This window comes from Elephantulus edwardii, unplaced genomic scaffold, assembly GCF_000299155.1.
Source record: "Elephantulus edwardii isolate Elephantulus edwardi_28Jun2011 unplaced genomic scaffold, EleEdw1.0 scaffold00028, whole genome shotgun sequence".
NCBI lineage: Eukaryota > Metazoa > Chordata > Mammalia > Macroscelidea > Macroscelididae > Elephantulus > Elephantulus edwardii.
In genome coordinates, this window is record NW_006399778.1 from 12,680,161 (window position 1) to 12,692,224 (window position 12,064).

The window sequence follows — 12,064 nt, forward strand, 5'->3', positions numbered from 1 at the left end:
CATCTAAAGATCTAAGAATTGCTTGTGATCTTTTCCAGCCTGGAAGTGACAAGCAGCTCATCACTAATTCAGGACCAAAGCTCCCATTTGTCAGCCAGAAGAACCCTTGTGGCCCTGATTGCCCGCAAATGGTTGCTGAGTATGGGGAGGGGATGGAATGTTGGGGAGCACTGCCACCTCAGGCACAGTCTCAGTGGCATTTCAGTACTAGTGTTGGAGAGTGTTTACATAAGGAGCTCTAGTAGCCTAGTGGCAAGAAGCTGCATTGCAGTCCTGAAGGCACAGGGTTAGAGACCACCAGCTGCTCCACAAGAGAAAGAGAGCCAACCTCCTCTCCTGGGATTGACTACATGAGCTGGGGATCATTTTCAGTGCTATGGTACACAGCAACAACATGGGAAAGAAATTCTTTGAAGTTACTTTTTTTTAATTGATATTTTAATGCAAGTTTAAAAAGAACTTGGATTTCCATTCATTCATTGTTGCACATTTTTCTCCCTGGCCCTGTTCGTTTTTTCCTTTGGGAAAAAAGTTCTTTCATCCGACCCCAACCCCCAGATCACTTTACTATGCAGCTCTTATTCTGGACTCTTGTCATGCCAATAATATCTAATCATATATTCCTTTTATACAGTTCTCTCCCTCATCTGTTTCAATGTGGTGTACATTATTTATCTCCTCTTTTTTTTGTTGTTTTCTCCCCCAAACCTCATGTCAGTCCTGTATTACAACAATGACATTATGCAGTATTTGTCCTTTTGTTACTGAAATATTTCACTCAGTATAATGTCCTCCATGGTCAACCATTTTGTATAATATTTCATGAGTTCTTTGTTTTTCAGTGCTGCATAATATTTCATTGTGTGAATATACTACAGCTTCTCTATCCATTTGTTTGTTGATGGGCACTTGGATTGTTTCCAACTCTTTGCTATAGTGAATAAAGCAGCAATAAACATGGGTGTGCATATATCTGCTTGGGTGAGAGTTCTGATTTCTTTAGGGTATATTCCCTGTAGTGGACTCACACCTCATACCATACAGAAAAACAAACTGAAAGTGGGTCAAGGACATAGGACTAAAACCATGGACTATAAACTTCATTAGAGAAAAGCTTGGAAGAACCTTAGAAGCCCTCATCCACCACATGAACAATCTTCCAAGCATCATGAAAAACCTACAACCTACAACCAGGAGAGGATAAATAGATGAATGGGACCTTTTAAGAATAAAATGCTCATGCACATCCAAAAATGTCTCCAACAGGATAAAAGGGGAAGCCACAGACTGGGGGAAAATACTTGGTAATGACATGTCTGATAAGGGGTTTATATCTAGAATTTATAGAATACTTAATCACCACAATAAGATAAAGGTAAACAACCCAATTGCAAAAGTGGGCACAGGACATGAACAGACACTTCACCAAATAAGAAAGATGGCAAACAGACATATGAAGAAACGTTCAAAATCCCTAGCTCCAAGAGAGATGCAAATCAGAATAACTATCATCTCACCCGAGTAAGAACAGCAAAATTCAACAGAGCAGCAAACAACAAATGCTGGCGAAGTTGTGGAGAAACTGGAAACTTTATTCACTGCTGGTGGAAGTGTAAAATAGTGCAACCACTACGGAAAGCAGTAAGGCACTTTCTCAAAAGAGTTGGAAATAGAAATACCATTTGAACTTATATTTTTAACTTTTTAAAATATTTTTCTTTTACTTGGCAGCAGTCAATTTGTTAATTTAGACTTTAAAGTTACTATGTTCCTAATAAATTTCAAAATTAAACAAACACACCAGAACAAAAACCCATTATCATCAGGTCACCTTTGATTAATGATGACCTCACATGTTATAGAAGAGAACTGTGCTCCGTAAGAGTTCTCTCAGCTGTATTTTTGTAAATGCATTTTGTAATTCTTTTCTTGCATATGTAGGTTTTCATTACACTATGCGCTCTTGTTGGATTTACCTTTTCATCATTACATAATAATGTCTTTGATTCTATACTGATTTTGGAAATATTTTATCAGAAATTAATGTTGCCACCTTTTTTTCTTTGTTACCATTGTTTGTTAATTGGTTTTATAATCATTTGGATTTTTGTTTTAAGGTTTGTTTTGGTTTTGGTTTTTTTTTGAGGGGTTAGGGTACTTTTCTGTCTAAGATGCATCTCTTATAGGTAGAATATTGGTGGGTCATATTTTCTTAAGCATTCTTTCTTAATCTGTCTCTTAGCTGCTACATTTAATCCATTTACACTCAAGGTAAATAGTCATAGTGTGACATTGCCGCTCTCCTGTGTTGGTGTTGTTTGGGGGATGTTATTTCTTTATTCTAGATTTTTTTTTCTGTGCTGAGTCTATTGTCAGGTTTTTCATTTATTTCTTTCATTTCTCTTGATTTTGTGTTTGCTGAATCATTGAGATTATTCTTTTTAATTTCTTTTACTTTTTAAATTTTTTTATTTTGCTAAAACGTATGTCAGTTTGGGAGATGTTACACTGTAATTCTTCTCCAAGTACTTCAGGTCCTCCTCACTTTCAACAAGCAAGGTTATGTCATCTGCAAAACATAAGTTATTAATGAGTCTTCCTCCAATTTTGATGCCACATTCCTCCTCACAGAGTCTGGCTTCTAGAATAATTTGCTCAGCATACAGATTGAATAAGTATGGAGATAGAATGCAACCCTGACACACTCTTCTTAATTTTAAACCATGTAGTGGTCCCTTGCTCTGTTCACACAACAGCCTCCTGGTCCAGGTATATGAGTTTCACAAGATCACAGTGAAGTGCTCTGGTATTCCCATTCTTCTCAATGTTAGCCATAACTTGTTATGATCCACACAGTCAAATATCTTTGCATAAGTCAATCAAGCAGACATTCTCCTGGTATTCTTTACTTTCAGCCAGGATCCATCTGATATGAGCAATGATATCTCTGGTACCACGGCCTCTTCTAAATACCTCTTGAATTTCTGGCAGTTTGTTATCTTTGTACTGTTCTAGCCATTTTTTTTTTTTTTTTTAGGGAAAATGGAGGGTTTTCTCTTAGATGAGTTATGCATGATAAAGGTGTCAGTCGGTGAATGTAAGGGCATAAACCAAACCTCTAGTGTGCTCAGATATGGGCAGAACTGTTGCTACCCAATCCCAATGATGCTTCAAATCACATCACTTTGTCTGCAAGTGCTTCAAGCTTGCACAATTCTTTCATTACTGCTGCTGGTTTTATAATTGTTGATTTTTGTCAAATTTTTTTGGTGGTTTACATACAATGTTGTAGTAAATCCCCTGTATCAATAACTTTTTCTTTTTTTTTAATTTAGGTTGTTTATTTTTCATTTCAATGAACATCTACAGAGATTTTGGAATTCCATTCATTCATTGTTGCACCCTTCTCCCCACACAAACCCCTCCCCCCTCCCCCCCAGCCCTTTTTAAATTACCTTCAGCAGGAGTTTGCTTGCATGTGATATTAATGATATCATTTGATAGTTTCCAGGTGCTGTTGTATTACCTCTCTTAGGAATAGGAACAAATATAAATGTCTTCCAGTCAGTTGGCCAGACAGCTGTAATCTGAAGTGAAAAGGACTTAACAGCCTTCAATTTGGATTGTATCTCAATGTCGAGAAAATAAAGATTCTTACCACTGGATCTATAGGCAGCTTCACGATAGATGGAGAAAAGAGTGAAACTGTAAACAGCTTCACTTTACTTGGATACACAATAAACACCTTTGATACCAGCAGTCAGGAAATCAGGAGATATATTGGTCCAGGAAAGTCTGCATTTAGGGACCTTTCCAAATTATTGAGGAGTAATGATGTCCATTTGAGGACTAATGTGCATCTGATTCAGGTCATAGTCTTCCTGATCACTTGCTATGCATCTGAGAGCTGGTCAATGAATAAGGATGATAGAATTGATACCTTTGGTGCTGTGGTCTTGGAAAAGAGCACTGAACATCTCAACTTATTGTTTTTGTTGTTGTAATTGTTGCCATCGAGTCACCTGCAACTAATAGCAACACTATGTATGATAGCTCTGAGCCCTGCCCTATCCTGCGCCAACCTCATCATCTCCGACAGACTTGATCCCATTTCTCCAGTCACTGAGTCAATCCGTCTCATCCTGGGCCTTCCTAATCTGCACTGTCTCTCTATCCTTCCAAGTATGATGTCTTTCTCCGTCACCACTTTTTCTTACTTTTCCACCTACAAATTGATGTCAAGAGATTTGTCTGCTAATTTACTGGTCCAGTTTTCTATTAATCCAATCAATCTTGAATGTTTTATCTATTTCTAAAATCTTGTTGATAATCTCAGGATTTCCAGTTATTGTCTTAATGTGGCTTCTAATTGCTTACATGTTCTACAATTTTTTATATTGTTTTCCTAATTTCTTCTGGCATACAGTCTGTGTTTCTTGATTTTGTGTGTGGTTTCCTTGATCACTTGCAGGGCCCTATATATGGCTTTTGTATTTTCTATTGTTTTTTTATAATTTTAATTCTTTGTATAATTTACTGTATTATTTATCCTTTCTTCCTCAGAAAGTTTTCTTGTTTTTTTTGTATTGGCCACTTTCTTGAGCCATCTTGGCCTATTTCTTTATTTGTTTATAAGTTACCTGTTCTCTCCAAGATACTGTAATGTTATTGTTAGGTTATTTCAATGTTATTTTTTGCTTTCATGTTGTTTTATTTCATCCTGACATGTTTTGTTTTTACATATCTAAGTGGGTGGGATGAGCATGCTACTCTGGTCAATCTTTTGAATGCATTTCTGAGCACACCCCTGTCTCAAGTTGATAACAAGTTGGAGTGTGGGTAGCTGCTGTGAAGCTATGAAAAATTGAGCAAGTAGTTTCCACTGCCTGTCGATCCTATGGTGCAGAAATAAGGGGTGACCCTTGACTGTTTGATAAGTTGCTAGATAGCAGTTATAGTAGGAATGGCTGATTAGTGGTAACACAATGTCCACATCTTTGACTGGAATTTTTTTCAGAAGCAGTTTATCAGGTTTTCTTCTATGGCACATCTGAAAAGGTTCAATTTCCCAGATTTTGTAATATTAGCAGATTACAAAATGATTGTTCCACCTAGCAACTTTCCAATAGAACTCCAAGGGGAAGCATCAAACAGTCTTAGGTTCAATAAAATGATGAATGTGGCTAATATGGAGGGAAGAATACATGGGTTGGAAATTTGAGGACCATTTTCAGCTCCTTCCAGTTTTAGAAACTAACACAGGAAGAAAAGAAACATGTGATGAAGATAAGAAGAGAATATTTGAGAAAATGGTCCAAATCCTTAGGAAGAGGAACATACACCTTAATTGGCCTCTTTCTTAGCCCCAGATGCCACATTTAGCAAAATAGCCATCCTCATTTAGTCAATGATACCATTGATTGTGCAAAGGGGAATCTTCAAGGACTGACAGTCCCTACTCACTCTTCAAAGGCAGGTCATCAGTGGTCACACCCATGTCAATTTGAAGATTTACTCAGTAATTAAACTCACATGAAAGACTTCAAAGCCATTTAAAATTTATTCTAGCATCTGTCTGATTGCACACAAGCACTTTTGTTCTTTTTCTTTCTTTTTTATTTTTTTCAAGTCTAAGCTCTGTCTTACCAATTGAAGCGAGTGGAGGGGAGGGTAAAAGGATATTTACCAGTACATGAGCATGCCAAACTGTGAGTCCACCCACTGGTAGCACTCTCAGCTCCACCCCTTACCCCTCCCAGTCTCCTAGAGGAAATAGATATTTATAGGAAATTGCAGCTCTGAGCAGACATGACCATCATTTTCAGGTATCAACTCTGACATCCTCGGAGAGATAAAGTGCCAGAAATTGATGCCATGTCAGTAGAGGGTTTGCTGTCAACTTGCTGCCTGGCGCAGTAGCTATGTTGACTATGTGTGTCTGCTTGTGTGTGCTCGCATGTGTGCATAGACAGGCATGTACATCAAGATGCATATTGAGCACAAGGATCTTGTGTGGGTTTAGCACACAAGAGTGACTGCCGGCATGTGACTATACCTGCACTACCGTGTGGGTACAAGGGGTGTGTATGTGGATTTGAGGGAGGGCATTATGTGGTTTTGTATCTGTATATTTTTAAGGGATTAGAAAGTACTGCAAAGGGAGATGGTTGCAGAAAATTATTTGTATCAGACTCTACAGATGGCCTTTCCAAACCTTAATTCAACGTGGGAACATGAAAGATATGTCTCCTGAGAGACACAGTTCTGCCTTTTGGAAACTCCTCATTTGCCACAGAACCTGGTTACAACTTTCCAGAAGCTCTCCATCTGAACAAGATTATTGTGGACATCTCATTAGCGCATTGTATAGTGGTCTAGCTGCATCTCTCTCTCTCTCTCTCTCTCTCTCTCTCTCTCTCTCGCGCGCGCGCGCGCGCGCGTGTGTGTGTGTGTGTGTGTGTGTGTGTGTGTGTAATTGTTCCACAGAGCAGGGAAGAGATAGGAGCACATGTGTGTGTTTGTGCATCACTTTAGTCACATCTGTGTGCTCTGTGTGTGATGAAAAGAGTCACCCTTTGGTCTTAGCCTGGCCTTGAAGAGCGTTCTCATGTGCTCCTTTGAAAATGATGTTCTCCAAGGCCGTTGACTCTGAGCAGGAGAGCAAGGAGCCAAGATGAGAAGCTGGGGTTTCTTGGGGGAGGAATCTAATCAATCCATCATCATTTCTCCCTCACAGAACTGTCAACATGAAGATCCTCATGCTGTTGGCTGTAATCATGGTCTTGGGTAAGAACTGAGCTGATGACTAACCTTAAGTGGGAGAATCCAGGTTGGGAAGCACCGTTGCCAATTTTCCTTTGATGAGAGCAGAAATTCGTTTGGTGGGACATAGATAGATACAACCGGACTAGGGGAAGGGAGTGACAGAGAGGCTCAGGGAGGGACAACAGAGAACTTGGACCGTGTCCGCAGCCAATTTCTTTCCAGGCTTCCTACAAGCACAAGGGAGCTCATTGGATTTCAAGGAAATGATTGACAATACATTAGGAAGGGACGCTGCATTAAATTACAGCTCCTATGGTTGCTATTGTGGTGTTGATGGCAAAGGATCTCCCAAGGACGCAACAGATCGGTGAGACTACTTCTCATTCATTTTCTTCTCTTCACTTCTATCTCACAACTCCAGGATATCCAGGGTGAAAAAGCTTCCAACGAGGTAGTCACTCTTCTCTAGGTGACTGCATGATCACTTAATCTTTGCCCAAGACAGAAGAGCTAAAAGTAAAGTGGTGACTGACTTCCTTGAACTAAGGGAGAGAGGCCCTAATGTTATGTCTTCCTTAGGTGCTGTGCTAAACACAACTGCTGTTATAGGAAGCTGAAGAAATTTAAATGTGACACTAATTTGCTGAAGTATAAGTTTTCTACGAGTGGAAGCAAAATCATCTGTGGTAAGAAAGAGTTCTATGACTTCATATGGTTTCCTTATGGGGTGTCCAATTTGCTGAGTAATAGGCTGGCCCCTCAGAAGAGAAATACCTGACTCAAAAAGTATAAGTAAATGGTTGTTGTCGTTGTTGTTATGTGCCGTCGAGTCGCCTGCGACTCATAGCGTATGGAAGATTAATATGGTAAAGATTTCAACAGGAAATAAACAAAAAGAAAGAAACTTGAATACAACCTAAAGTTCATGCAAGTTTCTAGAAACTTTTGAACTCTAGGTTGAACCATAATGTTCAGGGAGGAACGAGGGAAGAGAAGGGGGTTGGACAGTGCACAAAGAGGGTATAGTGTGGTCAAAAGCCTGGAGTGTGTTCAGGGAATTGTAAGCAATTCTGCACTGCTAAATGGAACCCGACTCAGGCCATGATCTTTCCAGTCACTTGCTGTGCATCTGAGAGCTGGACAACGCGTAAGGAATACCAAAGAAGAATTGATGGCTTTGAATAAGAGTATTGAATATCCTATGAAATGTAAAATGAACAAATGGTTATGTCTCAGAGAATATAGAGGCAGTGTGCTCTTTGGAGGCAAAGATTTTAAAGCTTTGTCTCACATACTTGGGGTGTGTTGTCAGGAGACGCTATTCCTTAGAGAGGGACAACAGGCTTGGAAAGGTGGGAGGACAGCAAAAGCGAGGAGGATCCTCAACCAGGTAGATTGGCCCCATAACTATAGTAATGCACTTGAGTGTAAGAAATTGTGAGGATGGCACAGGGTAGGACAGGTTCCAACTCTGTTGTTCATAAGGTCCATATGAGTTGTACTCAACTTGATGGCACCTAACAGGCCACAGGCAACTCAACAGCACATAACAACAATAACAACAATATATTATATTGGTTGTTTTTATTTAAGCCTCTTGTTTAAAGTCAACAAGACCTCATGGAGGTCCTTTGTATTTAAAAGTAGGTTGTTATTATATTTTGGAGGAACATTCTTCTGAGTGGTACAGCATTCTTCTTTCAATATGCTGCACTGAGGTAATGTGGAGTTGCTGTGATGTTGAACACTGTGCCATTGGGGTGTCAGATGCCATAATGGTTACCCACGGTAGACAGTATTTTGTGGCACTCCCAGTTTAACACAGGTTTGGAAGCAGAAGTGGCATCTGCTTCCTAAGCAACATGCCTCTGAAAATTCTATGAATTTTGATAGATGACGATAGTTATAGAAAGGTTTCAGGTCTTTTGTTCATAGGGTTGCCATGAGTTGTGCTCGACTCAACAGCAACAAGCAACAACAACAACTACATATAGAACCAGGTGGCAAAGAGAAGGTGTGGTGAGCTGCTGTGCTGTAGAGGCAAGAAAGATCTGGGTTAAGTCAATTGGGAACAGTGGGGTTCAGTGGTAAAATTTTCACCAGGAGACTCAGGTTCAATTTTTGGCCAGTCTATCTGGTGCACAGCCACCGCACATGTGTCAGTGAAGGACTGATGGTAGAAAAGATTAAGTGGGATTTCTGGATTAAGATGGACTAGGAAGAAAGTATGACAATACAACTATCTTATTGAGATTTCTAGACTAAAATCTCTGTGGGAGCAGAGCTCTTTTGTCCCACAACTATTGGATGAGTTAAAACTGCCCCTTTTTCAATTAGCAGTCACTTGCATAACCATTACACCACCACAGCTCCATCCTATAACAACAGGGAAGTATTAATCAAAGGAACATGGTTTGCATTACTGTGGGCTTATTTTGGCATGAGATGGAGAAAGGATGGGATAGGAACCAGAAGCAAGGCTACTACTATAATCCAGACCAGAGAAAGTAAGAACATGACATAAAACAAGGGCAATGAAGATAGACAAGAAAGGAAGAGACATTTGAAAGACAGGATTATCCAAGTTTTATAATGGAGTTAAATAGGGATAGGAAGCTATTGAGTGTCTATGTGACTATGTAGATGACACCATCACACATGAGATAAAGACCAGAAGAGGAGGACTGAAGCGGGGGTATAAGGAGAAAAAGTTCTATTTGGGGTTGTTGCATTTAAGGGGCCTCGGAGGCACACAGAAGACATCCAGAAGGCAGCTGAACGAATACATTTATTGCTCAAGCTAAGTTTTACACTGAGATATGATGGTACAGGTAGGAGTCATAGAATTGGACATGATCATTCAATTAATGTTGAAGGGCCGATCCAAAGAGGCATCTGAGTAGAAATCACTAGAGAGAAGAAGAGAATACACATAGGAGAATCAAAGAAGTAAGAAGACAGCTGCCAAGGGAAGACTATTTATTAAGAAGAATCCATTGAACAGAGGAGTTAACTATGACGAGGACAATCAAGAGACCTTTGGAATTAGATGCAGGAAGGCCATAAGGCGTTCAGTCACAGGTGTCCCCATGGATTGCTGAGAGCAAAGGCAAATAGATTGGAGTGTGGTGGGGAGTAATGGAAATAAGGAAGTAGAAACAATAAGCACAGGCAACTTTCTAGAAAGTATTTGGGGGGGAAGTCAGAAACCAAATGGGGACTGTACAGGTTTGCTTAATATCTTCAGACAGCATATCCCTGAGAGAAATTTTGAGATAACATAACATAGACTCTCAACCAACAGTGTAACAGCTACTCAGAATAAAATACTGCATCTCTCCCAATACAACCTTCCCATTGGGTTGTCTATCCTTAGAAAAGTTTGGATTGCTAGGCTAACTAAAGGTGCCTTAGACAGTGAGAGTATATGACTGTCACATAGCAAGAGCTCTTGTAGAGGTAATACCAGGCTAGGGCTGCTTCTCAAACATATAGTCAAGGATCCAGCTTTTCCTCACTTTCTGTTCTGTCGTGTTGGCAGGATCTGTAACTCATGCTGTCAAGGCACAAGCTGCAGCTCCAAGCATCATGATCTCAGAAGGGCTTTTTCATCATATATCTATCACCTTTTTTGACAGAGGCAATTAATCCTTCCCCAATGCCCTCAGTGACCTCCCCTTAAATTCATTAACCAGAATTCAATCACATGGAAGTTAGGCACCAATCACTGCAACAAAGAAGGGCAACTAAGCTGGTTTGGATGAATCAGGGGTCTCTCTCTCAGAATCTGGGCACTTGTCCTCCAGGACAGATCTGTTAGCAAAAGGGAAGAGACAATGGCAGTTAGAAAGGCATTTGACAGTCTTACAAAACTTTGCTGCTGTGTGTTCCCATTAGACTGGGAACTAACTTCCTGTAGAAAGGAATTCTGTCTTCATTGGTCAAGAATACTTGGAACACAGCTTGTCTCTGAGGAGAAACTTTTGGAGTATGGGGATGGTGTCTTCTTACCAGAGTTCCCAGAAGAAACCATAGAATAATAATAAATCTTTCCTCCCTTGTTTATTTTCTTGTGATTTCAGAGGACAAGGATGTCTGTAAGCGTTTGCTGTGTCAATGTGATAGAAAAGCTGCCTACTGTTTTGCAAAAAACAAGAACACCTATAATAAATCTTTGCAGTTCTACCCCAATTCGATGTGCACTGGGAAGACTTTGAGGTGCCGAAAGCGAATTTTCCACTAGAAGTCACACTCCACAATGTTGAGTTTCCTTCTCTAATCCTGCCACTCCCTGCCCTCGTCAACTCCCCTGGGTATAAAGAAATGCCCCTTTGACAAAGGCTCCCCTTCTATTCCTGCCAGATGGTTAAGCCAAAGCTGCATCATTTATACCTGGTTTCTTCCATAGCAGAAGTTGATACACTCCTGGGGGTCCCTTCTGAATAAAGCAATTTACTGGCAAGTTGTGTGCCTATGTTTGTGTGAATATGTGGAAGTGTACACAACACTTCCCAAGTTTAACAAGGGTGCTGTGAGGTGGGCATCCCTCTGCACTGTTAGTGTGGGAACAAAATATGCAAGCTAATGCAGGGCTGGGGTGTGGGTATGGGTGTGGGTGTGGGTTTGTGTACTGTTGAGTCTGATCCGACTGGCACAGGAAGAGATTGCCCCTCCTTCTCCAGCGGAGCATCTAGTAGATTCAAACCACGAGTTTTAGGATTGCAGCGTGTTGTTTTTATTTTTGTTGTTATTAATGGGCAGAGCAGAACTGCTCCTTAGGCTTTTCAAGGTTTTGTACTCTTTCAGGAGCAGCAGGCTTGTCTTCGTAGGTGCCTCTGGCCAGTTCTTCCATCCAACTTGGAGTGCTTAGTCATTTGAGCCACCCAAGGCCTCCTAATAGTGTGTATTATTGTTACTGCTGTGAGCTATCTGAGTGATTCTGGCCCATAGTGACCCCTAGTGCCCCAGATTTATTTGTCTGTAATTCTTACAGAAAGACATTATCAGGTCTTCCTCCTATCGAGGCACTGCATTTGTTTGAATGGCCAACCTTCCAGTGAACTGTTATTGTTAGGTGCTGTTGAGTTGAGCATGACTCATAGCAAACCTATGAACAAAGATAAGAATCCTGTTCTATCCTGAGCAATCCTCACACTTCCTGACACACGAGATGCCATTGCAGCTGTCACTGTGTCAATCCACTGGGTCTTGAGTGTTTAATCCTCATCTAATGTGTTGTATCAGCATCAGGATGGATGTTTAATCCTCATCTGATGTGTTGTAGCATCAGGATGGATCG

At 40.4% G+C, this 12,064-nt stretch overlaps 1 protein-coding gene across 1 annotated transcript; it reads left to right on the plus strand.

The window, feature by feature from the left end:
• Nucleotides 1-6,746: 6,746 nt before the first annotated feature.
• On the plus strand, nucleotides 6,747-11,008 carry LOC102849837 (phospholipase A2, membrane associated-like). The gene is made up of 4 exons (XM_006883681.1): nucleotides 6,747-6,786; nucleotides 6,988-7,132; nucleotides 7,345-7,451; nucleotides 10,848-11,008. Exons 1-4 carry the CDS (start codon nucleotides 6,747-6,749, stop codon nucleotides 11,006-11,008), a joined length of 453 nt encoding a protein of 150 aa, XP_006883743.1.
• Nucleotides 11,009-12,064: the final 1,056 nt, after the last annotated feature.

What these genes read in the sequence shown, in the direction of transcription:
- LOC102849837 (XM_006883681.1), top strand. Translation starts at nt 6,747, where the DNA reads ATGAAGATCCTCATGCTGTTGGCTGTAATCATGGTCTTGG. An exon ending in GGCTGTAATCATGGTCTTGG is followed by an intron (nt 6,787 to 6,987) that starts GTAAGAACTGAG and finishes ATTTCTTTCCAG; the next exon opens with GCTTCCTACAAGCACAAGGG. An exon ending in CCCAAGGACGCAACAGATCG is followed by an intron (nt 7,133 to 7,344) that starts GTGAGACTACTT and finishes TGTCTTCCTTAG; the next exon opens with GTGCTGTGCTAAACACAACT.